Genomic DNA, 22,295 nt, shown 5'->3' on the forward strand with positions numbered 1-22,295 from the left:
TCTCTGCCAGTGAAATGAACCAATTCAAGCCAAGTTAGAGGCAGGTTTAATGGGAACCAGCTCTCCAGTGGGTTCACTGGTCCCAAGGAACAAAGCCAGGGAGGTCTCAAAGGCTGGGGTTGTTGGGGGAGATGTGGAGGGGAGGAGAGCAAGAGAGAAAGGACTTGAGCCCACATGCAGGAGAGAGAAAATTCAGAGAGCAGGAGAGATAGGGAGACCAAAATGTCCCCATTATATAGGAAAGTGTCTCTGGGAGAGGGGTATACCAGCCATGCCCTGTAACAGGTAGGGACTGAGGAATCCTGGGAGAACCTAGAGGCCAGGTCCACTTCGGTATGTAATATAGGCACCTCAGCCCCTTGTCCTGGGTCTGAAACCCAGCAACACCTAGTTCTGTCACCCCACCAACCAAAAAAAGAAAGAAAAGAAAAGAGATTCAGAGGTAGGGCGAGTTCTGTTGCAGTCCGCCAGCAACTGAACCAGTGAGGCTGTGTTCCTCACAGCCTCGCTCCCCATCCCCACTCTTGAACTCTGGGGCTCTGCACTCTCTTCTCCAGTGTGCATGGCTTTAACCGAGTTTCATCTGCCTTCCTTCCCAGATGCACAAGTCTGGCGTTCTGAGGAAGGCCATTGATTACATCAAGTACCTGCAGCAGGTCAACCACAAGCTGCGCCAGGAGAACATGGTGCTGAAGCTGGCAAATCAGAAAAACAGTACGTCTGCCCCATGAGACCGGGGACGTCCTGTGATGGGCACTGGGGAGGGGGCTGGGGTGTGTGAGGCCCCACCCATTTGGGACTCTGTGAAACTGGGTAGTTCTCTAAGGAGCCGTCCTTCTCTTTGCAGAGCTCCTGAAGGGCATCGACTTGGGCAGTCTGGTGGACAGTGATGTGGACTTGAAGATCGATGACTTCAATCAGAATGTCCTTCTGATGTCTCCCCCGGCCTCGGACTCCGGGTCCCAGGCTGGCTTCTCCCCCTATTCCATTGACTCTGAGCCGGGCAGCCCTCTGCTGGATGATGCAAAGGTATGAGCTTTGACATTTCTCACACTCTGAACCTCTCGTTTTCTGTGAAAAAGTAGTGGCCACGGGGAGGTGACTGGACCGCTGGTTAAAGAATGTAAGGTGGAGGGGACTGAGTACCCTGTGACATTAGCCGTCTGTGAAGTAGGAAACTGCTCAGTGTGATGTCCATGCCTGTGACCCAGCGCAGGAGAGGCTGAGCAAGGGGAGCTTGAGGTCCAAGCAAAAAAAATCCAGAAAAAAAAGCCTCTGGTTGACAAAGTGTCAGACCCTCAGACTTTGCAGGTCCTTATTGAAAGGCCCTGCCAGACAGGGAATGAGGACACTGAGCAGCTGTCGGGCTAGTTGGCTCTGAGAGCCCCTGGATGCACTCCATTACTTTCCCTGCCAGTAATGGGCCTGGTAAGACCACTTTCTGAGGCTGCTCTGCTGGTTTAGAGCAAGGCCACCTCTTGGCGCTCTTTCCGGAAACAACTTCAATTTGCAATCTCACGGATAGCATTCCGCCAACCAAGGGCTCTTAAATGGTCCCTGAACAAGGGAGCCCCTGGCAATTGAAGTTTTAATGGAATTAGTTAGCAGAGGCCCTAAGCACAGTGATTTCCCAGAACTCTTGGAAACACTGGATCTTGTACTGTGTCTTGACATTGGAGTTTCTGACTCCAGAAACATGGTTCATTCTAGTTCATTCTAAAGGTTGTCATGTTGCTCTGACTGGCCTAGAAGCTGCTATGGAATTAGAATGAACTCGCTCGACCTCCTGATCTTCCTGTCTCCACCCGCCAAGTGCTGGGAGTTCAGGCAATGCCGGTGTCTTTGATGTCTACGTGGTGCTGAAGAGCCATTCCCAGGGCTTCGCGCACACTAAATACACACACTCTATTTCCTTGCAAGACACAGTCTCACTGAACAGTCCTAGATGGTGAGCTAGAACTCTATGATCTCTATATAGACCAGGTTGGCCCAGCACAAAGCAAGCATTCTTTTGAATTGTTTTTGTAAATACGATTGTTTTGGGGGATAGTAGTCCATATGACATTCAATTTGGACTTGGGGAAAACCTTGGCTCCAATCCCCTACCTCACCCTTGTTAGTTCCCTTGGGCTTCCACTTCCATTTCTGTCTATCAAATGAACAAGACACAAAAAGCACATTCTAGTTTCAATAGCAGATCCAGCCACAGCATTCTCTCCCTCTGTTTCCCTCACCACTGAGGTCAAACAAGCTGCTTGGTTCTGCCACAGAGGCTCTCCCTGATACGGTGAGCTGAAACCTTACAAAAGTGAGCAAAAGCAAACCTTCCCTTTAAAAAAAAAGTCACGGGGTTGGGGATTTAGCTCAGGCCTTGGGTTCGGTCCCCAGCTCCGAAAAACAAAGAAAAAAAAATCACACTCCTTGACTATATTTGTTTTCCAACATTATTGAGGCATGACGTAAATGCAATGAAATGGCCTATTTTAAGAGGCCATTGGAATGGCTCAGCAGGCATTGAGCGGGCAACTTAGCACCTGAGTTCCAGAACCCACATTACATGTGGTGGGTCAGATCTGTAATTCCTCCTACAGGAACCTTAGTGTTTCTACACCACTCCCACCACCACCCTCCACACCACTCTTGCTCATGCACATGGCACAGAGGTTTGCGTTTTTGTAGTCATGGGAGCTCCGCATCTGTTACCATAGAGATCTCTTCTGTAAGAAAGTTGGCCTGGCACTCAGGAGGCAGACAGGCAAGTCTGGGAGTTCAAGAGTCATCCTGGTCTCCACAGAGATACACAGGTAGAGATACACAGTGAGATCCCATACCTCTCGCTTTTGTGCTTCGGGACACACTCAGGAGTGGTAGAAGATCACTCCTGTGTCCCAGCAGTGGTTGTGAATCGGAGACTCCCTAGGCCGCCCCTCCTGGCTTTATTCCTCTCTGCCTTAATCTTGAGTTTAACCTCAGTCTGTTTCTCGGTGTAGGCATAAAAACAAAGTATCCTGGAGATTTCTCTGTTGCCGTGACAAAACACCATGACCAAGGCAACGTATAAGAAATAGAAGGAAGTGTTTAATTGGACTTAACAAATTTAGAGAGCTGGAGTTCATGATGAGAGAACAAAGAAGGCATGGTGGCGGGAGCAGCTGAGGGCGTACGTCTGGATCAACAGGCAGGGCAGAGTGCACACTGGGTATGGCAAGGGTAGTGTGAAGCCTCAAGCCCGCTCCAAGTGACATACTTCTCCAGCAAGACTTCACCTCCCCTCTTCCTCCCCCACCCCACCCCCGGCCACCAACTGGGTACCGTGCATCAAATGCTTGAGGCTGTGAGGAGCATCTCATTCGACCCACCCCACAAAGTGCTGTAAAAACCCAAATGGCAGGGGCAGTAGAGCTGCTTCAGTGGTTAAGACCACTGGATGCTCTTCCAGAGGACCTAGGTTCAATTCCTAGAGCCACACAGCAGCACTTAACTGTCTGCAGTTCAAGTTCCAGGAGACCCGATATCCTTACACAGACAAAACACCAGTGCACATAAAATTAAAAAAGAAGATAGTAAATAATTAAAAATGGTAACTGTTCTAACTCTGAGCTACTGTTCTGAAGGTCAAGGATGAACCGGACTCTCCCCCTGTGGCACTGGGCATGGTGGACCGATCTCGAATTCTCTTATGTGTCCTCACCTTCCTGGGTCTCTCCTTTAACCCCTTGACTTCATTGCTGCAGTGGGGAGGGGCCCACAACCCTGACCAACACCCGTACTCAGGCTCTGGCCGCAATGTACTGTCACTGGAGTCAGGTAGGTGGGTCCCCCTAATGCTGGCTTGGGTCAGGGGGACTGCTGTGACAAAGGACCCTGTGTAAAAACTACATGATATCCCTGCCTAGTCCAGAAGTAAGAATGGGCTTCCCACCGGCTTGCTGCTGATGGGGGCCAGTCTACGTTATATGTGAGAAGACAACTGAAGTTTGTTGGGACAAGCAAACCAACCTGGAACTTGCTTTGTTACAGTTACTGTGGGCAGAAGTGGGTGGGAGAGATGGGGAGGCACTTGTTGGAGGGGATGTATAGCATCACGTCAGGTAGGAGATCAGTGTCCTAATTTCCTCTTAACTGGGGTATGTGTCCCACTCGGCTCCATGGTACCAGGGTATAAAAGGGTGTAGGCTACAGAAGTGTCTACCATTTCCTCTGAAAATGACACAGAAGGCTCTTTGATGTCACACTCTGGAGTCTGTTAGGTGCCTTGCTGTCCCACAAGGCTCTTCCTGGTAGTCTCAGCTGAGACGCCCCTCTTTAGGTTCTGGAGGCTGGTTTGACTGGATGATGCCGACTCTACTGCTGTGGCTGCTAAACGGTGTGATTGTCTTGAGCGTCTTCGTGAAGCTGTTGGTCCATGGGGAGCCAGTGATCCGCCCACACTCACGCTCCTCGGTCACCTTCTGGAGACACCGGAAGCAGGCAGACCTAGACCTCGCCAAAGTGAGTTCTGTCACCCGCCTTTCTTCTATCATTCACTTTCATCCTCTGTGCTCAGGGAATGTTGTTGAGTCCCCAGTGTGAATCAGTCCTGTGGCCTGTGCTGGGTGACTGAGGTGAGGAGGAGGCCCTGTACCTACAACAGCCCCAGGGCGATGAGGGAGGGCATCCCTGTGCCCAGATCATGCTGTGGACACAAAATGACCTCTGCAGTGGGTCATATAAGTGCTATGAGTCTGGGGCTGTAGGTGGTGCTGTTCTGGTCAAGAAGGATGGGCAGGCGGGCGGGCGGGCAGGCAGGCAGGCAGGCAGGCAGGTCAGGGCCTTTCAAGCAGATGGTGTCATGAGGACTGTATTAGCCACTTGTCTCCTCACTGTGACCAAATACACAGCAGAAGCAACTTAAGAGATATTATTTGAGCTCTTAGTTTCAGTTCCTCTTAGGGAAGGCTGTTGGCCATTCGGTAGGAGCTGGTGGCGTGGAATCTCATGTAGATCTCATGCAGAGCAGGAAGCACAAGTAGAGATCACTTGCCAGAGCTGCTCCTATCCGTCCGTTTATGTCAGCCAGGCCTTAGGCCCTAAGCTTCCACAGCCAGCCGAGACAGTACTACATGAGCCTGTGGGGGCATTCACATTCAGACTGCAGACAAGTAGACACACTGAGGATATGTGTGTCTATGTCAAAGGAAGATGGCAGTGACGGCTGGTGGTGTACCTAGTCGCCGTGTGCAGAGAATTTTAACTTACAGCTGAGTTAGGGGTTTGGTTTTGTTTTTTTTGTTTTTTGTTTTTTGGGGGTTTTTTTTGGTTCTTTTTTTTTTTTTTTTTTTTTTTTTTTTTGGAGCTGGGGACCGAACCCAGGGCCTTGCACTTGCTAGGCAAGCACTCTACCACTGAGCTAAATCCCCAACCCCTAGGGTTTTTTGTAAAGGCTTATTTTTATTTGTGTATGCTCATGTCTGTGTGAAGGTATATGCACATGAGTGCAAGTGCCCTTGGTGGCCAGAAGAGGACATCAGATTGCCTAGAGTTGGAGTTCCAGGTGGTTCTGAGCCTCTTGGCATGGATGCTGGGAACCGAACTTTGATTCCTCTGGAAGAGCATCAAGTGCTCTTACCCTCTGAGCTATCTCTTCAGCCCTCTGAATTAAGTTATTTCTAGTTCTCTGGTGAATCAGGGAAGACATTTGAGCAGGAAAATTAGCTGAACATTTTTATTTGGGATCACTGTAAGGAGAGATTATGGGGTAACATTGAAGGGATTAACCATTATGCACTATTGGAGTCAGTGTGACTCAGACCATCCCTGAGCCATAGCAAACCCAGAGCTTAGTCCTTCTGCAGGCTGACACACCTGAGTTACCCCACACACACCCCAGTCAGTGCCCATAGCCCCAGGGTCCTAAAGCACAGGTGTGATGCCATATAGTAGGTCACAGTATTGTCCTAGTCCTAGAGACAGATTTAAGGGCATTTGAAAACTGTCATTCTGGTGGCCATGTGAATAGGTTAGGGAAAGGAGACACTGAAAGATACAGAAACAAGTTAGGAGGTTCTTAGAATGGGTGGGATAAGAGAGAGGGAGACCTGGAATTTAACAAAAAGGTAGAATCGAATAAATATTTTGAGACACAACTTAATTAACAATGATGTTAACTCAAAGGTGGGAAAGGCTGGAAGAGCTGTAGGGCTCTTTCTAGGCCGTTGCGTCTAGGCCTGGAAACGCTCTGACGCCTTTGGAACAGTGGCCAGGAGGCAACTGCTGGGAGGGCTGCTTAGAGTCAGTGCTAAGGGAAGCTACAGTCTTACTGGGAGAAGAGTTGGACTGGTTGAGGCAAAGAAGCAAAAGCCAGAGACAGCCTGCAAAACACATCTGCCATCTTTGGTCGCCATTGATAACCACGGTCAGCTGGGCACCATCCGCTCCTTAAATTAGACCCTCCGCTCAGCAGAGATCCTGAATGGGGGGAGTTTAGTAATTTAGCTGTGAGTTTGCCTTAAAGCTGTGATTCTTGGGCCTCTATAGGCCACTGAATCACAGGCTACAATCCCAGAGCTGTGACTAAGCAGGCCTGAGGTCGGGCACCACGGACTTCCCCCATCCTAAGCACACACGTTACCTAAAGACTAGTGCTTATTTATAAAAGCTGCTGTGACACCCGGGCGATGGCAGCACTCACCTTTAATCCCAGTACTCAGGAGCACTCTGAATTCGAAGCCAGCTGGGCTGCCCAGAGAAACCCTGTCTCGAAAGACAACCAAACAAGCTGCTTTGGAGACTCCCGCACTTGCTCAAAGACAGAACACAGTGCAGGTTAATTTAGTAGAAAGGCCAGGGAGTCTTCAGAATGTCCACAGTGATTGTGTAGGGTGAGGTGGCTGCTTTTTATGTTTTTGTATCGTTCCAGCATGTCTCAAATTTTCTTTAATGGAAATTGTGTTTTACTTTGCTAACAAGCGTGCTTTATTCTGATAAGGAGATGGTCAAGTAGAAGTGTGTTAGAACCAGAAGGTAGCGGTAAGGCCAGTGACCACTACTCCCACTTGCTGCTTCGTAGGGTGACTTTGCAGCTGCTGCTGCCAACCTACAGACCTGCTTATCCGTTTTGGGCCGGGCGCTGCCCACCTCCCGCCTGGACTTGGCCTGCAGCCTCTCCTGGAACGTGATCCGCTACAGCCTGCAGAAGCTGCGCCTGGTACGCTGGTTACTCAAAAAGGTCTTCCAGCGCTGGCGGGCTACCCCCGCCACTGCAGCCGGCTTTGAGGATGAAGCTAAGAGCAGTGCGAGGGATGCTGCCCTGGCCTACCACAGGCTGCACCAGCTGCACATCACAGGTGAGAAGGGAAGGTTCCCGAGTGTCCATTCCTTAGTGTGCTTTGCAAGAACTCCTCTTGACTGAAGCCATTTTGCATGGCTTTAAACCAGGCACCAGCCTACACTGCGGTTGTGAATCACCATGTAGGTGCTGAGAATTGAACCTTGGTCTTCTGAAAGAGCAGCGGTGTTCTTTAACCACTGAGCATAACCATTTCTATGCTGGACCTAGGCGTAGAGGCACAGGCCTGTAATCCCGGCTCTCAGAGACAGGCAGGCAGATCTGAGTTCCAGGACAACCAGGACTCCACAGAGAAACTCTGTCACAAAGAACAAACCAATCCCTTTTCTAAGATGGGCATTATTCACAGTACCATCTCTGCAGTCTTAAGCATGGCCAGGACACATACCTATAATCCCAGCACCTGGAAGGTTCAGGACTGCAAGATCATCCTTGGCCAACCTGAGCTACATGAGACCTTGTCTCAAAAAAAGAAGAAAAAGAGATAGGACTAGCAAGGTGGCTCATTTGGTAGGAAGACACTTGCCACGGAGCATAATGACCTAATTCAACCCCATTGACTCCATGGCAGGAGCAAACTAAGTCCCCCAAGTTGTGCTGGGACTTACAAGGACATTTAATTGGGGTTGGCTTACAGGTTCAAAGGTTCAGTCCAGTATCATCAAGGCGGGAACATGGCAAAATCCAGGTAGGCTTGGTGCATGAGGAGCTGAGAGTTCTACATCTTCAGCCACAGGGAGCCAGGAACAGACTGAGCATCCTCAGGCAGCTAGGAGGAGGGTCTCCAAGCTCATTCCCACAGTGACACACTTCCTCCCACAAGGCCACACCTTCTAGGCCCACTCCCTGAGCCAAGCATATGCAAACCATCAAAAAATGTTTAAAATAAAAAGTGTTGCTCTCAATGGCTGTCTCTGGTTTCCTGTTAAGGAGTTTGGTTTGCTAACGGAACTGAGAGAAATGGGAGGAAATGCCCTTTTCTAAGCCAGGCCATGATGCAGTATGTTGGACAGTTGCTATGAGGCACAGAGGAGAAATACTAAATAGCCATTGGACCCGTGGGGTCTGCAATGCAAAGGACAAGTGGGGCAGTGTAGTCAAGACAGGAACTGTCAGCTGGGCATTGGGGCTCATCCTTTTATCCCAGCACTGGGGAGGCAGATGCAGATGGGACATTGAGTTTGAGGCCAGTTTGGTCTACGGAGTGAATTCCAGGTCAACCAGCAGCACAAGGTGAGAGCATGTCTCAGAAAAACAAACAGACCTGCCTGAGAGGGACAGCAGTGAAAGGTCAGAGGAGAATGAGAAGTTTGGCCCTGGGGTAAGAGGGGCAGGGTGAAGACAAAGGATTGAAGAGATGTTGCTGCTGTATCCACTAGCAGTAAGGTGAGTCAGAGCTGCCTGTTGGGTGTGGTCTGGGGTACCAAGCATTCCTTGTGGCTTTGAATGTTGGGTGGGGGTGGGGTAGACCTAGTCATCTAGAACGGAGGTGAGATTGTGGCCTTCAGCTTTAGCAGGATATCCTCCTCCTCAGATCTGTCCTGCCGTTCCGCTTTTGTTCTTGTTTTTTTGCCCCTCATGGTGCCCTTAGAACAAACTCCGCACCCCAATCTCTGACCAGGAGACGGAGCTGCTCAGTTTCAAGAGTTGCAGCTAGAGCAGTCAGTTTCCACCACCCATCTCTGCATTCACTGGACATTCTCTCCTCCGGGACCTAGGGGCCTCCGAAGGGATAGGGCTGACCCCAGCATGGCTTTCATACTGTACTCTGTCCTCTCTCTGAAGGGGAAAGCTTAGAGCTTCGTGGGGAAAGCAGACAGCCCACACTAATACCAAGTGACCTCTGGGAGCGTCACATGCTCTTCATAAGAAAGCGGCTGGGTAGGAAGACCCCCTCACTGGTAAGGGTGAGAGTTCATGGAGGCCCTGAGGTCAGAAGGCTGATCAAAGCAAGAGACGGTCATTAAATGAAAGCTCAGAACAGCTACAGTGGTCCTTGGGTCTGTGCCAGGGGCACTTTGTCCTCTGACCTCACAGTGTAAGCCAACTCTACTGATCCCACGTGTGTGCGACTAGCTTTGTTCCCATCTGTTTCCCCCCTGTGACGTATGTAAGAAGAGGGTAAGGAAACTGAGAGCCACTGGGTTTTGTGTTGTTTTCTTTTTCTCCCTTCGACTATTTGGAAATTCAGACCTTTACAGCAGAATGTGGCCATGCTATTGACACTGCTTTGGGAAATACTGTACCCACACACCTGAATTCTATGTAGTGACCATCAATCCCAGCCGCTAATCCTAACAATCACATAACCAGAAGCCAAGTTCCAGACAGCAGGAGAGACAGGCAGGCAACCACATAGCCAGGAACTTGCTGAGCCTGCAGCCCATCTGGACCTTTCTGAACACAAAGGCCACTTCTTTTCTCCTCTGGCACCTCTTTGACACAACTAAGAGGAGATGTTTACTTTGGCTCTCAGTTTGGAGAGTAGAGTCCATGGCGGCAGAAGGGAGCTTTCAGCCACAGAGAGAAGCAGAGGCAGCCTGGATCTGGAGATGTATATTAGCCCTCAAAGGCCACCCCAGTAGCTTCCACCCATCACCTAGGCCCCACCTCATAAAGGCTGCACAGCCTCCCCGGGTGGGGAGCACCAGCAAGTGTGGACCCCATGCTAACACCCCTGAGTCTGTAAGTGACAGTTTACGATCACTGTTAATAATTGTACTGGAGAGGCAGAGGGACTGTGTTGTCTTGGGAACTCTATCAACATCAGTGTCCGTTTCTGCCCGCCCTAGGGAAGCTTCCAGCAGGATCTGCCTGTTCCGATGTGCACATGGCTCTGTGTGCTGTGAACCTCGCCGAGTGTGCAGAGGAGAAAATCCCACCAAGCACACTTGTCGAGATCCACCTGACCGCTGCCATGGGGCTCAAGACCCGATGCGGGGGCAAGCTGGGCTTCTTGGCTGTGAGTATCTTCCGTTCCTGTGTGCCTTATTCTCCCCACCCCTGTGGTAAAGTGGCTAAAGAAACAACTTAAAGAAAGGACTTTTTGGGGTTGGGGATTTAGCTCAGTGGTAGAGCGCTTGCCTAGGAAGTGCAAGGCCCTGGGTTTGGTCCCCAGCTCCGAAAAAAAGAACCAAAAAAAAAAAAAAAAAAGGACTTTTTTTTAAGGGTGTAGTCCAGCATAGCAGGGAGGGTGTAGCAGCAGTGACAGGCTGGGCCTAGTTACATTGCAGTAGCAGTTAGGAGTCAGATAAACCAGGAGCAGGGGCCAGCCTACACCCCTCAAAGTTACCCCTGTACCCCTTTTTAAATCTCATTTGGACCCCGTGGCCAAAACATTCCACAACTCCCAAAAGTGGGGGCCGCCAGCTGGGGACCAAGCATTCAGTCACACGAGTCTGTGAGTGACATTTTGCAATCAAGCCATAATGTTTCTGTCCCACAAATATCCCTGAGCAACTTCCCGTCCTGGAGCTAGAAATCAGAATATGGTGCAACACATTTGAAGGGTCGGGGCTTTCACTTGCTCTTCCACAAATGCTTGGAGCGCTGAGGAAAAGACAGCAAGATGTCCCCCTTGCTGGGTTTTCAGGCAGAAAGACTTAGGAGAACATTACTGTGCACTGAAGGAAAAGCTCCAGTTCATAGACATTTACAGCATGCCTCTGTGGGATTCACATGTAACTCATTCTGAGACTGGTTACAGCTCCTGCCTATTTAATTTATCCACAGATTGTTTTGAGGGAGTGCCTTGTATCGATCTCAGGACTTTAGATCCACAAATAAAAAACGGCAGAGCTCTGAAAAGATTGCAGGTCAGATGCAAGGTGGGAAGTGAAGTTAGGGAGTGCATCCCTCAACGCCTGGCAAGGGGCCAGCGCTGGTTGTTCACAGCTGGCTGCTTCCCAATCCTCGCTAGCTCACATCTGCTGACCTTACTTTCTCTTACTCCAGCAGACAGGCACGTTTCACTCAGTGCCCCACTTTGCATAGATAACTAAACACACTGCTTGTGTCCAGAATGGGATTATCTTATCTCCGCTTGTCTCCACCTGGTAATGGACGTGATAAGCTGAGAACAGACCAAGAACATGTCTTGGTAACACTGATCTATCGCCACAAGTGTATCATTGTAGTCTACACCACAGCAGACGTAAGGAAGGAAACTCTCTACTCTGTTGTTATGACCACAAGTGAGATATCCATTGGTTGATTCATCAGAGGATTTCACTTAGCTCCCGTTCTGGACCAGGCACTCCAGGAATGGGTAGTACATGGGAGTGTGTTCGCCGGCAGGAGACCCAGGAGGGTTCAGGCTTTCAGGAAGACACATGGATAAGCACAGAGACAGGATCGTCTCATCACCCTGAAGCCCCAGGGTGCTTCACCAGGCATCATTGCTAAGATGCCGCTGCCCTCATAAAAGAGCGTAGCCAGGGCTAAGCCCACACTCAGCAGCTGGGGCTCAGGGAGATGGCACCACGGTAATTGTCTCTAAAAGCTGCTGGCTGTGGCACACCTTGTTGAACCATCTGCTTGTGCGGTTAAAGCAGGAGGATCCCTTGTGCCTAAAAGTCCAAAGCTAGTCTGGGCAGCATGGCAAGACCTTATCACAAAGCAGGAGAGAGAGAAAATCACCCTTGCCTGTGGCGTCTCCCGTAGGCAGCTGCGTGCCAAATCTGCCATCAGCGGTTTTGTGTGTAGTTCCCCGGACGTCCTCCAGCACATACGGCATCCACATCATCCACACCAAGTGGTTGGTTATACCTTAAACCTTGGTTTCCCTTCAGTTTTTTAACTTGTTGAGAGATCTTGGGCATCTTTGTTCTGCAGAGGTGGCTGGCACTTGTGTGGGCTGTTTGGAGCACTTACCGTTACAGACCGCTACGGAAAGGAAGCATTTTTATATCGTCACCCACCTCTGTGAGCACTAAGCCTCTAGTGATGGTGCCCCTTGGGGCAAAGGGTATAAACACCTGAAACTTCAGTAGTGTTGCCCAGTTTGCATAGCCGGTAAGGTGAGAGGAGAGTGGTGGACGTCTGGTGTGACTGCCCCTTTCTGCCTGTTCCCTTTTGGAGCAGCTGGATTAAGAGCTGCAGACACAGGGTTGGTGAGATGGCTTGGCAGTTAGCAACACTGCTCTCTCAGAGGTTCTGATTTAATTCCCAGCAACCACATGGTGGCCCACAACCATCTGTAAGGGGATCTGATGCCCTCTTCTGGCCTGCAGATGTATATGCAGCAGAGCACTCATGCATGTAAATATAAAATTAAGGGGTTGGGGATTTAGCTCAGTGGTAGAGCACTTGCCTAGGAAGCGCAAGGCCCTGGGTTCGGTCCCCAGCTCCGAAAAAAAGAACCAAAAAAAAAAAAAAAATATATATATATATATATATATATATATATAAAATTTAAAAAAAAAGATTTGCAGACAGGCTGGGTGGTGGCACAGGCCTTTAATCCCAGCACTCAGGAGGCAGGTGGATCTCTGAATTCAAGGCCACCCTGGTCTCCAGAGCAAGCTCCAGGATAGTTAGGGCCACACAGAGAAACTTATCTTGAAAAGAAAAGAAAAAGAGTCAAAGACAAAAAGGTTCAGGTGTTGGGCGCAAACAGGACTCACCTCTAAATGCCTTAGAGTTTGTCGTGCTGGCAGGTTTTTCCCATTTGCTTAGTTGTTAGTGGTTCTATCATTCAAAAAAGTATTTATGTCTTAATTAGTTGAGTAGCACGAAGAGAGATCAGATGGGCAACTGAAAGAGGAGATGGTGGTTTTTAGACCTTTGAGGCAGATTTTTAAGATTTACTTTTCTGTGTCTGGGTGTTCTGTCGGCATATATACGTCTGTGCACCACGTACATGCCTGTGAGCCACCATTTGCGTTGGTTTAGTTTGGTTTTTACAGAGGCTAAGCAGCCTTGGTGGTCCTTGAATTCACTGCCTAGACCAGGCTTACCTCAGACTCACAGAGGTCCCAAATGCTGGGGTTAAAGGAGTAGGCCACCACACTCAGCTTGCTTCCGCTTCTTCAGCATGGCTGTTAGAGACTCAGATTGGGCACAGCACCCCATTCCCTTGTCCACACAGGTTTCCACATGCTAACTGCTTCTTAAAACAAGACAGAACAAACAGTCCAAAAAAAAAAAAAAAGCTTCCTAAAATGTAGCTTTACACAAAATACGATGTCATTTAAAGGACGGTAGTGTGGCTGGCTTTTGCAACATGAGGCACCTTGGTCTGTTGCTTTCTCTACAGGGTGTCCATGTGATGTCAGACGTCCATGTTTTCGGTTTCGGGTAGCACTTGGCTCCCGCGAGCATTCGCTGTGGCACTCAGGGTGCACCAGCTGTAATGGAGGGCTGGAGTGCATCCAGGCGCACAGGGCAGCTCTCGAGATCCAAGCAGTCCTGGGCGGCTGCCTCACCTCATGCCAGGCAGTTAGCAGATGAGCTATGGGAGAGACTCCTGCAGCTCAGGAGAGGCCTGGCATGTCCAGAATTTAGAGGGAACGTATTTTTCTAATTGGGAATATTATAACTGGGCTATAAAGCCAAGAAAATTAAAAGAGCAATAAAATTCACTCTCACAGTTTCCTTTATAGAAGCCTTGATAGCTGTGTTGTCTGTTCTGGATTTATATTTCTTATTAGTTCAAATCACTAAGGGGAGACTTGCTACCAGCTGATGCTTAAGTTTAGACCCCAGGGACTCTCACACCCTCCTCTGGCCTCTGTGGGTATTGCATTCATGGTGCACAAACAAAGTATTTTAAAATTTTAATGTCAGACCAGGCATGGTGGCCATACTTTTAATCCCAGAATTCAGGAGGCCTGGGCAGGTGGATCTCTGTGAGTCCAAGGACAGCTAGAGCTACAAAATGACACACTGTCTCCAAACAATTTTTGTTGTTGTTGTTGTTGTTGTTCTTAATGTCTAAACTATGATTTCAATGTTAGGAGGAAAAAAAGAACTCCAGTTACAAATATATTTTAACTTAATAAATTTTCTAAATGGCTTCAGCAGGTTCTTGCCATATGGCCTGAAAGGCTTTCTTTTTACTTCTCTGTATCACCCTTGGATCCCTAGAGAGACCAGCACATTGCATTTTTCCTTAGAACAATCACCGTATTACCTTGCTAACCAGCCCTGGAATATACTCGTGCACAATATGCTCGAGTGCGCGCGCACACACACACACACTCACACACACACTCACACACACTCCCACGCAGCGGTTCCACTTTGAAGGTCATAGCGGGTCATACGTTCTGCTGTATTGGGTCTCACCATATCCTGTTCTCAAGGCTGGGCAGTAAATAAGAGGAGAGACTGTCATCACTACTTCTACGAATCTAAGTGAAATGCTCTCCTGGTCTCATAGGCTGCCGTAACAATGCAGTAAGTCTGTTGTGTCTGTAGGCCAGCTTAGCCAGGCAGCGTTCTCTCCTTAGGCGGCTGTCCCCGTGTTCCCCCTTCAGAGCCTTCCCAGCGCATCCTTGAATGGCTGTTCTTTGGCCGTGCTATTTCTGACACTGGCATTCAAGTTTTCTAAAGCTGTTACATTAGCTGATTGCTGCTTAAAGTCTATTAAAGGTCAGAACCATCAGCCTCCCCGACCCTGAGATAGATGCCCTCGTTAGAGACAGTGCCTAAGCTGGAGAAGGGAAGTTCCCAGACCAGCAGCCCCTGTGGCAGGCTCCCCGAGCTCCCAGTGTGCTTCTTCCTGCCCATCCACCTCTGCTCAGCTCCCAGTTCCGATTGAGTAGTTTTATCGATAAGAAATCATGAACTATAGAGTGGAGATATAATCACTCAATGACAGAATTAGGGGCCAGGGTTGGGGAGAAAAGAATTTCTAATGCCAACAGACAGTGGTGTTCTTCTGTTTGTCTAACACTGAGGCCCTAGAACTATGTTGTCTTGGCTAGGCACTGTTGGTTTGAATTCCAGACACTTTTAACATCCCTTGTTTTGGTTTGTTTTGGTTTTGAGACAAGGTCTTACTGTGTAACCAAGGCTGTCTTGGAACTCACTCTGTAGACCAGGCTGATCTCATAGAGATCCACCTGCCTCTCCCTCCTGAGTGCTGGGGTTAAAGAAAGGTATATATGCTACTGTGCTTGACTCAATGTCCCTTTCTTATAGAGCTAGAGAGATGTCTCTCAACAGATGTTGGTTACAAAGGGGTGTGTGTGTGTGTGTGTGTGTGGTTTCAGCTATAAAGAAAAACAAAATTATGAAATTAGAAAAAATAATGGATGGATCTAGGAATTATTCTATTAACCAAAGCAGCCTCAGAAAGGTGAATCCCACTTTGTTGGTCACATCTTGGAGGGGTGGGGGGGAGCTGGAAGGACACCGAAAGCCATGTTGAGAATAGGACATGTGCACACAAGAGCAGGCGACTTAAAAACAAAAGGGGTGCGCATTTAATCATAGCACTGGGAGGCAGAAGCAAGTGATGACTCTGGGTTCAAGGCCAATCTGGCCTATAGAGCAAGTTCTAGGATATCCAGGGCTACACAGAGAAGGTCTGTCTTGGAAAAACAAAAACAGAGAAAGAGGCACAGCCAGACAGAAAGGAGACCACTGGAAGCGAACAGGTCAGAGAGGAGAAATGGAGGAAAATTAACCAAAACACATCTTGGAAATGCTAAGATGAAACCTTATCCCTTGTTAATTTTAAAAAGAGGCTGGAGAGAGCTCCGCTGTTAGGAGCACTTGCTGTTCTTGGAGGACCAAGTCTAGTTCCCAGCACCCACAGTGGCTCACAACCACCTGTAATTCCAGGTTCAGGTCTGACACCTCTGTTAGCATTCCTCCTAGGCTCATCCAGCAGTTACCTAGCAACAGCCAGGTAGGCCTCTTTGGCCTCTCTTTGCTCTCTCTACCCTCCTTCACTCTCTCTGACCCCTTTCTCCCTCTCTTCCCTTCTGTCTCTCTCTCTGCCCTTCTGTCCCTTCTCTTTCTTGTCTCTACTCCCTTCTCAACCCCCTTCCATGCCCCAAATAAACTATTCTGCACTAGACCTGTGGAATGGTTGGTACCTCGCACGGAGAGATGCCTCCGCATGGGCCGGCCACCACACCCTACGGTGTTCTACAAAATATATCCTTGGTTTACAAAACACATCAACCTCTTCTGGTCTTAAGGGGACACCCATGGTGCACATATACGTAGAAAAATGTTTTTTTCTTACATTAATTTCCATCTAAGTTTGTGTAGGGGAAAAGAAGTCTTTTTCTGGTCTTTCTTCTCGGGTTGGGGCTCATTCAAGGGCGGAATGAGACTTTCTGTTGAGGCTTTCTGTCAGGGTCACACATACACGTAAGCCTCCTACTGTCTAGTGTGATACTGAGCACTGACTCTGTATTTCTCTGTAAACTCTCTGTAAGAGAGCTGAGAAATCAGCCAAAAAACATAATTTGCCTAAAAAAAAAAATCCTGTAAAAGATATGCAACTTCAATGACATGAGAAGTCCCAGGATTGAGGGCCTACTTGGCTAGGCACTCACAGTGCCACATGTAGAGTTGGGGACGTCTGAGGTCCCTTCCTAGGTAATCACTGGAAACCAGCAGGTGAAGGAGAAGTTTTGAAGGCTCAGATAGCTTAGCGGCTGGGGTATGGCAAGAACCCCACTGTGTGCACCTGGCCCTGCTCCCTGGCCGTACTTACCAGGCCTGGCAGGTTCCGCAGAACACAGATCACTTTGGGACTCATTCAGGGCCTGTCTTCCATTGATCTCCTTCTCCAGCGTTCTGCCACCTTGATGTACGCCTGGTTCTTCTCTTTCATAGAGCTACTTCTTAAATCGTGCCCAGAGTCTGTGTGGCCCAGAGCATAGCGCTGTCCCCGACTCCCTGCGCTGGCTGTGCCATCCCCTGGGCCAGAAGTTTTTCATGGAGCGAAGCTGGTCGATCAAGTCAGCAGCCAAGGACAGCCTGTACTGCGCCCAGAGGAACCCAGGTGAGGGTGCTTTCTCCACTGCTCAGAGCTGATGACAGGTGCTACACTGGAGACAAGTGAGCCAGGTGCCTCCACCTTAACATCTTGTTCCTTTCCTCTCTTTTGAGCCTCATAAAGGATAAGTAACTTTCCTGAGGTGAGAGCCTGTAACTTAGCTCGGTTTGTAGCTCTGTTGTGTTGAGCAGTCAAAGCCTGTGGTCACCACATGACAGGGCCACACATGATAAGTTGTGATTAGGCACCAGCTATATTCTTAGCCCTTGTTCTAGACACTTTGGAGATGTCAAAGGTATGGGGTGTGCTGTTCCCTGGCCTGGGGCCTTCTGGCCCCATTGGGAGGGCAGAGAGCCTTACAAGGAGCAGTTAGGGAACAATAGGCGGCCGGCAGTCACTAGTGCTCAGAATGGTGACAGGGACAGGGCTCCAGGCACCGGAAGGAGACGCAGGCTTTCTGTCTCTGGTGTTTGATGGTGATTGGAGTCGACTTGCCCAGGCTTAGTGTACAGAGGCTGACAGGGTGGACTCTCACAGGGAACACTGGAGCAGTTGCCTGCATGGTCTCTCGGCTGAGTAGGTAGTCAAGCTCTGTGAGTACAGAGGGGATGTCAGACATGGGGAACAGGGCGAGCTTGTGGTTTGCTTTTTTTTTTTTTTTAAAGATTTATTTATTTATTATATATACTGTAGCTGTCTTCAGAAACACCAGAAGAGGGCATGGGATCTCTTTACAGATGGTTGTGAGCCACCATGTGGTTGCTGGGAATTGAACTCATGACCTCTGGAAGAGCAGTCGGGTGCTCTTAATCACTGAGCCATCTCTCCAGCCCGTGGTTTGCTTTTAAACTGCTGTGCAGTATAAAGATTATGTGTGACACTAAAAATTGAAGGATTGAAAGAAGGAAGGAAAAGGAATGACAGACAGATCCTCTGACAGCTCTGTCCACAGGGCAGACTTCCACAGACTGCTGTTCCTCCGGTGCTTCCCAGGGCCAAGCCTCACAGAGAGAGTGTCCAGAAACGCCCCTCCTCCTCTGGGCCAAATTGGTGCTGGGAACAGAAGGGACTAGTGAGTCTATAATAAGGGCCTACCAGAAAAGGGACTCGTCAGCCATTATGTGCTTTGCAGCCCTGTCCAGTCAGCTTAGGCCAAGCGTGGCTGATCGCAGGAGACATAGGCTTCTCCATAGCCAGGAGCGCTGCAGCCCACTGCCGTCTTTTCCTTCCGGGCCATCAGTGCTCACAAAGACAGAAGGCCTCTCAACATTTTATTTTCTGTTTCCTGGTAAGGCTGTACAGCCGTTACCTTACACCTCCAACTTGGAACTTCCGAGCCCGAGCCATTGTGGAGGGCACCTGCACAGACACACATGCCCTTTGGGGGTAGTTTAAAACCACACAAGGGCCTGGCTGTCCTCATGGTTCATAGGTAATTCTTATCTTTCCATCCTTTTTTTTAAGTTTGTTCATTTTGTTTGTGTTTGGTAGGGGCAAGCGCCACAGTACTCAAGTCAGGGCCATTTGTTCTTTCCTACTGTGCGAGCTGCAGGGCTGAACTCAGGTCCTCACGCTTGGTGGCAGGCACGTTTACTTCACTGAGATATCACCAGCCCTTAAAGGGTAATCGTGGGTTTGGTTAAGAAAGATTTGGTCCCTGTCACTTTCCCTACCTTTTTACACTGTACAAAGTCTCTCTCTTTTTTTTTTTTTTTTTCTTACTGTACAAGACTTTCAGAATCTAAAGTGTAACAGGTACAAAACATGCCTGCTTTCACTGAGTTGTCCCCCAGCACTAGAGGGCTCATGAGAAAGACACATATAACCCTTCTTTCTCTTCAGCTGACCCCATTGCCCAGGTACACCAGGCTTTCTGCAAACACCTGCTGGAAAGAGCTGTGGAGGCCTTGGTGAAGCCTCAGGCCAAGAAGAAGGCAGGTGACCGGGAAGAAGAGAGCTGGTAAGGTCCCCAGGCCTTGACTCTGCCTGGGGCTAGTGCCCTGAGGCGGCATAATTCCCCAAAACAGTCAGTCAGCGGTTGTTTTCAAATCAGAGGTCTGGCTCAGACGCCACAATGCCCTTTTTTTCACCTTTCCCATCCCTTCACCAACTGGGGCTAGTTGTCAGAGCAAGTTAGAAATGGATGAATTTGCTTTGCTTTTGGGGACAGAGAGCAGTGAACTGTTGAGAGAGACGGAGTGAGGTACGGCAAGCTCACCAAGCAGGCACAGCTGGCCCAGAGAGCTTGGAAGCCCAGCTTTCGGTGAACATGGCTCCTCTTTCACAGATTAATACCCGATAAACCAAAAGATACCAAAGTCATGCCGTCCCAGGTCCTGGTTGCAGTGCACCTGAGAATGAGGGAGGGACAGACCTACCTAGGCAGTAGGAATTTCTGAAAGAATGTGGCTTTAGAGTCTCATCTGGAGGAAGAGTCAAGGTTGTCCATGGAGGGAGGGGGCCAGCACTAGGGTCGTCTTTCCTGGCACAGGGAAGACCATCAGCAAAAGACTTCCCTGAGAAGCATGTGTGTGTATGTATGGTGGGCATGGGCAGAACTCGGTGAGCCCCGAGTGGTGGGAAAAGGGAGTTAGCAAGGCCGTTCAGTCTTAGAACTGGATCCCTAAGCAGCCAGTCTTAGAGATGTAAATCTGCATGCGGATAAGTAAGGTAAGGCCATACATACGTAAGTGTGGTCTTTCTGTATGTCATAAACATGGGACCCTCTGTTTCTCTTTTTAGTGAATTTTCCAGTGCTCTAGAGTTTTTGAAATTACTTCACTCTTTTGTGGACTCTGTGGGATTTGTGGCCTCACCATTCTCCAGCAGTTCTGTGCTCAGGTCAGCCCTTGGTGAGTATCTGGGTGGCTTCGCTGTCCTGAGAATGTTTAGTACATTCTTTCCAGGCCCCTCCCCCGTGCCCCTCTGGAACCAGGAGTCTATCTTAAAGCATCTTCCCTTGTTCCCTAGTCCTAGGTTCGTGTCCACCAGGATGCCCCAGCCCATAGTTGTCCCTTATGAGCAACATTCTTTGAGCAGAAACGAATGGTCCTTGTATAAATGAAGCAGTGAGTAGGTCATTTACCCCACTGAGGCCCTGGCTGGGTAGCTTAGGTCAGGACCCTTTCCATATGCACAGGACAAGCAACAAAGGACCTGAGTGGCTGAGGCTAACAGGTATTCACCTTAACTACAGAAGGACCCTGGAGCTGGCTCCTAACACTCCCCGCTGGGAAGGTTCCCACCTGTACCACCCAGCTCCCCACTGCCTCGGCTGCAGTCTCCCCTGCTGACTACAGAGCTAAGGTTTATTTGCTTCTCCCTCTAAACTGCCATCAGAATGACGGTGCATCAGCAGCCACATCCCAGCCTCTGAAGTACCTGGGGCAGCATAAGATAAATGTGCTTGGCTGGGCAGTGGCGGTGCACTTTAGTTCCAGCACTCGGGGCAGAGGCAGGCAGGACTCTGCGTTCCAAACCAGCCTGGTCTACAGAGTGAGTTCCAAAACAGTCAGGGCTACACAGAGAAATCTTGTCTCAAATAAATAAATAAATAAATAAATAAATCTTGTCTCTAAATAAATAAATAAAATAAAATAAAATAAAATTTTTTTAAATGTAATATTAAAGTGAATGTTTTTGTTAAACTTCTACCAGCGTCCTGATGATAAGAGTACCAAGTATGGGCTTACTGGGTTAACAGGAGTGCGTGGTGCAGTTCTTGATCCACACTACCAGGTCATGAGGGAGGGTAACCTGAAGATCTCTGCCCATCACCATCACCACACATCAAGATGCCACATGCCATCCAGAGTTCCTTAGACTTGCCTCCTGGGTACTGACGGGTGCTTCCTGTTGCTGTTCCCCTCCAGGTCCCGATGTCGTCTGTCGGTGGTGGACGTCCGCGATCACCGTGGCCATCAGCTGGCTCCAGGGCGATGATGCAGCTGTGCGCTCGCATTTCACTGAAGTAGAGCGGGTCCCCAAGGCCCTGGAAGTGACTGAGTGCGTAAGCTCCTTCCTTGGTCATTAGTGTACCTCTCTCCGAGAGAATCGAGCAGGAGGGAGCAGGAGGGAGCAGGTCCAGACCGCATGTTGATCTGGGGTCAGAACTCTGTGGCAGATGGGAGCTGGGGGAGGGGCGGGGGAACCACAGAGAGGTGATCTGAGTCGGCCCAGCCCTGTGTGCGTGCTCTGCACAGCGCTCCAGGCGCCCTGGCTCATCATGGATGCTTGGGATGCCTCTTCCCTCTGCTTCCATGATGCCATGCTATTCAGAGGAGATGGACACAGCATAGCCTGGCAAATCCAGAAACAGCAGTGCGATGTAGCTGTGGCCACTGCAAGGAAGTCCTGCAGCTTGCGTGAGCCCCAGTTCAGTTTCCTTGCTGCTACCTGCTACTCCCCATCAGCGCTGTGTGCACGTGTGTGCGTGCACATGCCTAACACGTACATACACATCTACTCAAATAGGTGCTTGTGGTACATGTGTAGAGGTCAGAGGACAGCCCACGACAATGGGTTCTTTAACATTCCCTCCTACACTTGGAGGTGTGCACCGGTTAACGATCAACAACCCTCCCTGATGGTACCCTGCATGGTGTTGGTTAGATCTGGGTGCCCTTGGTAACATTACAAAATGCAATGAGGCAGAAAGCCCCCTGGGGGGACTGAAAGCCAAGACATGTTCTTGCCAAGAGTTCTGCGCAGAGCACGGAGGGCCAAGAGGAGCAGGAGGGAGTGGCTTGAACCGTCTGTTACCTTGAGGTGGCCCAGTTTTTTGTTTTTTTTTGGTTTTTTTTTGTTTTTTGTTTTTTTTTTTTTTTGGTTCTTTTTTTTTTTCGGAGCTGGGGACCGAACCCAGGGCCTTGCGCTTCCTAGTTTTAAGCCCCTATGCAGTGAATGCCTGTCCCTGTGCGGACCCTGCAGTGGCACTCCTACCTGAGTGTGTCTGCCTCTGACTCACCTGAACACGTGGAGGCTCAACAAGTAGGCTACCTGAGGTCA

The 22,295-nt window shown here is 49.4% G+C and overlaps 1 protein-coding gene across 4 annotated transcripts in view; it reads left to right on the forward strand.

Annotated features, from left to right (window-relative positions):
- Srebf2 (sterol regulatory element binding transcription factor 2) overlaps positions 1–22,295 on the forward strand; it is a 57,482-nt gene that overhangs the window by 27,357 nt on the left and 7,830 nt on the right. For 2 of the 4 annotated variants that reach the window (NM_001033694.2, XM_087556574.1), the window contains 10 exon segments: positions 600–714; positions 848–1,029; positions 3,615–3,807; positions 4,310–4,491; positions 7,049–7,325; positions 10,120–10,289; positions 17,126–17,294; positions 19,131–19,248; positions 20,031–20,140; positions 21,161–21,293. In NM_001033694.2, coding sequence (NP_001028866.2) covers positions 600–714; positions 848–1,029; positions 3,615–3,807; positions 4,310–4,491; positions 7,049–7,325; positions 10,120–10,289; positions 17,126–17,294; positions 19,131–19,248; positions 20,031–20,140; positions 21,161–21,293 — 1,649 coding nt within the window. 4 annotated transcript variants of the gene reach the window in all.

This window comes from Rattus norvegicus, chromosome 7, assembly GCF_021556685.1.
Source record: "Rattus norvegicus strain SHRSP/BbbUtx chromosome 7, alternate assembly SHRSP_T2T, whole genome shotgun sequence".
NCBI classification, from domain to species: Eukaryota; Metazoa; Chordata; class Mammalia; order Rodentia; family Muridae; genus Rattus; species Rattus norvegicus.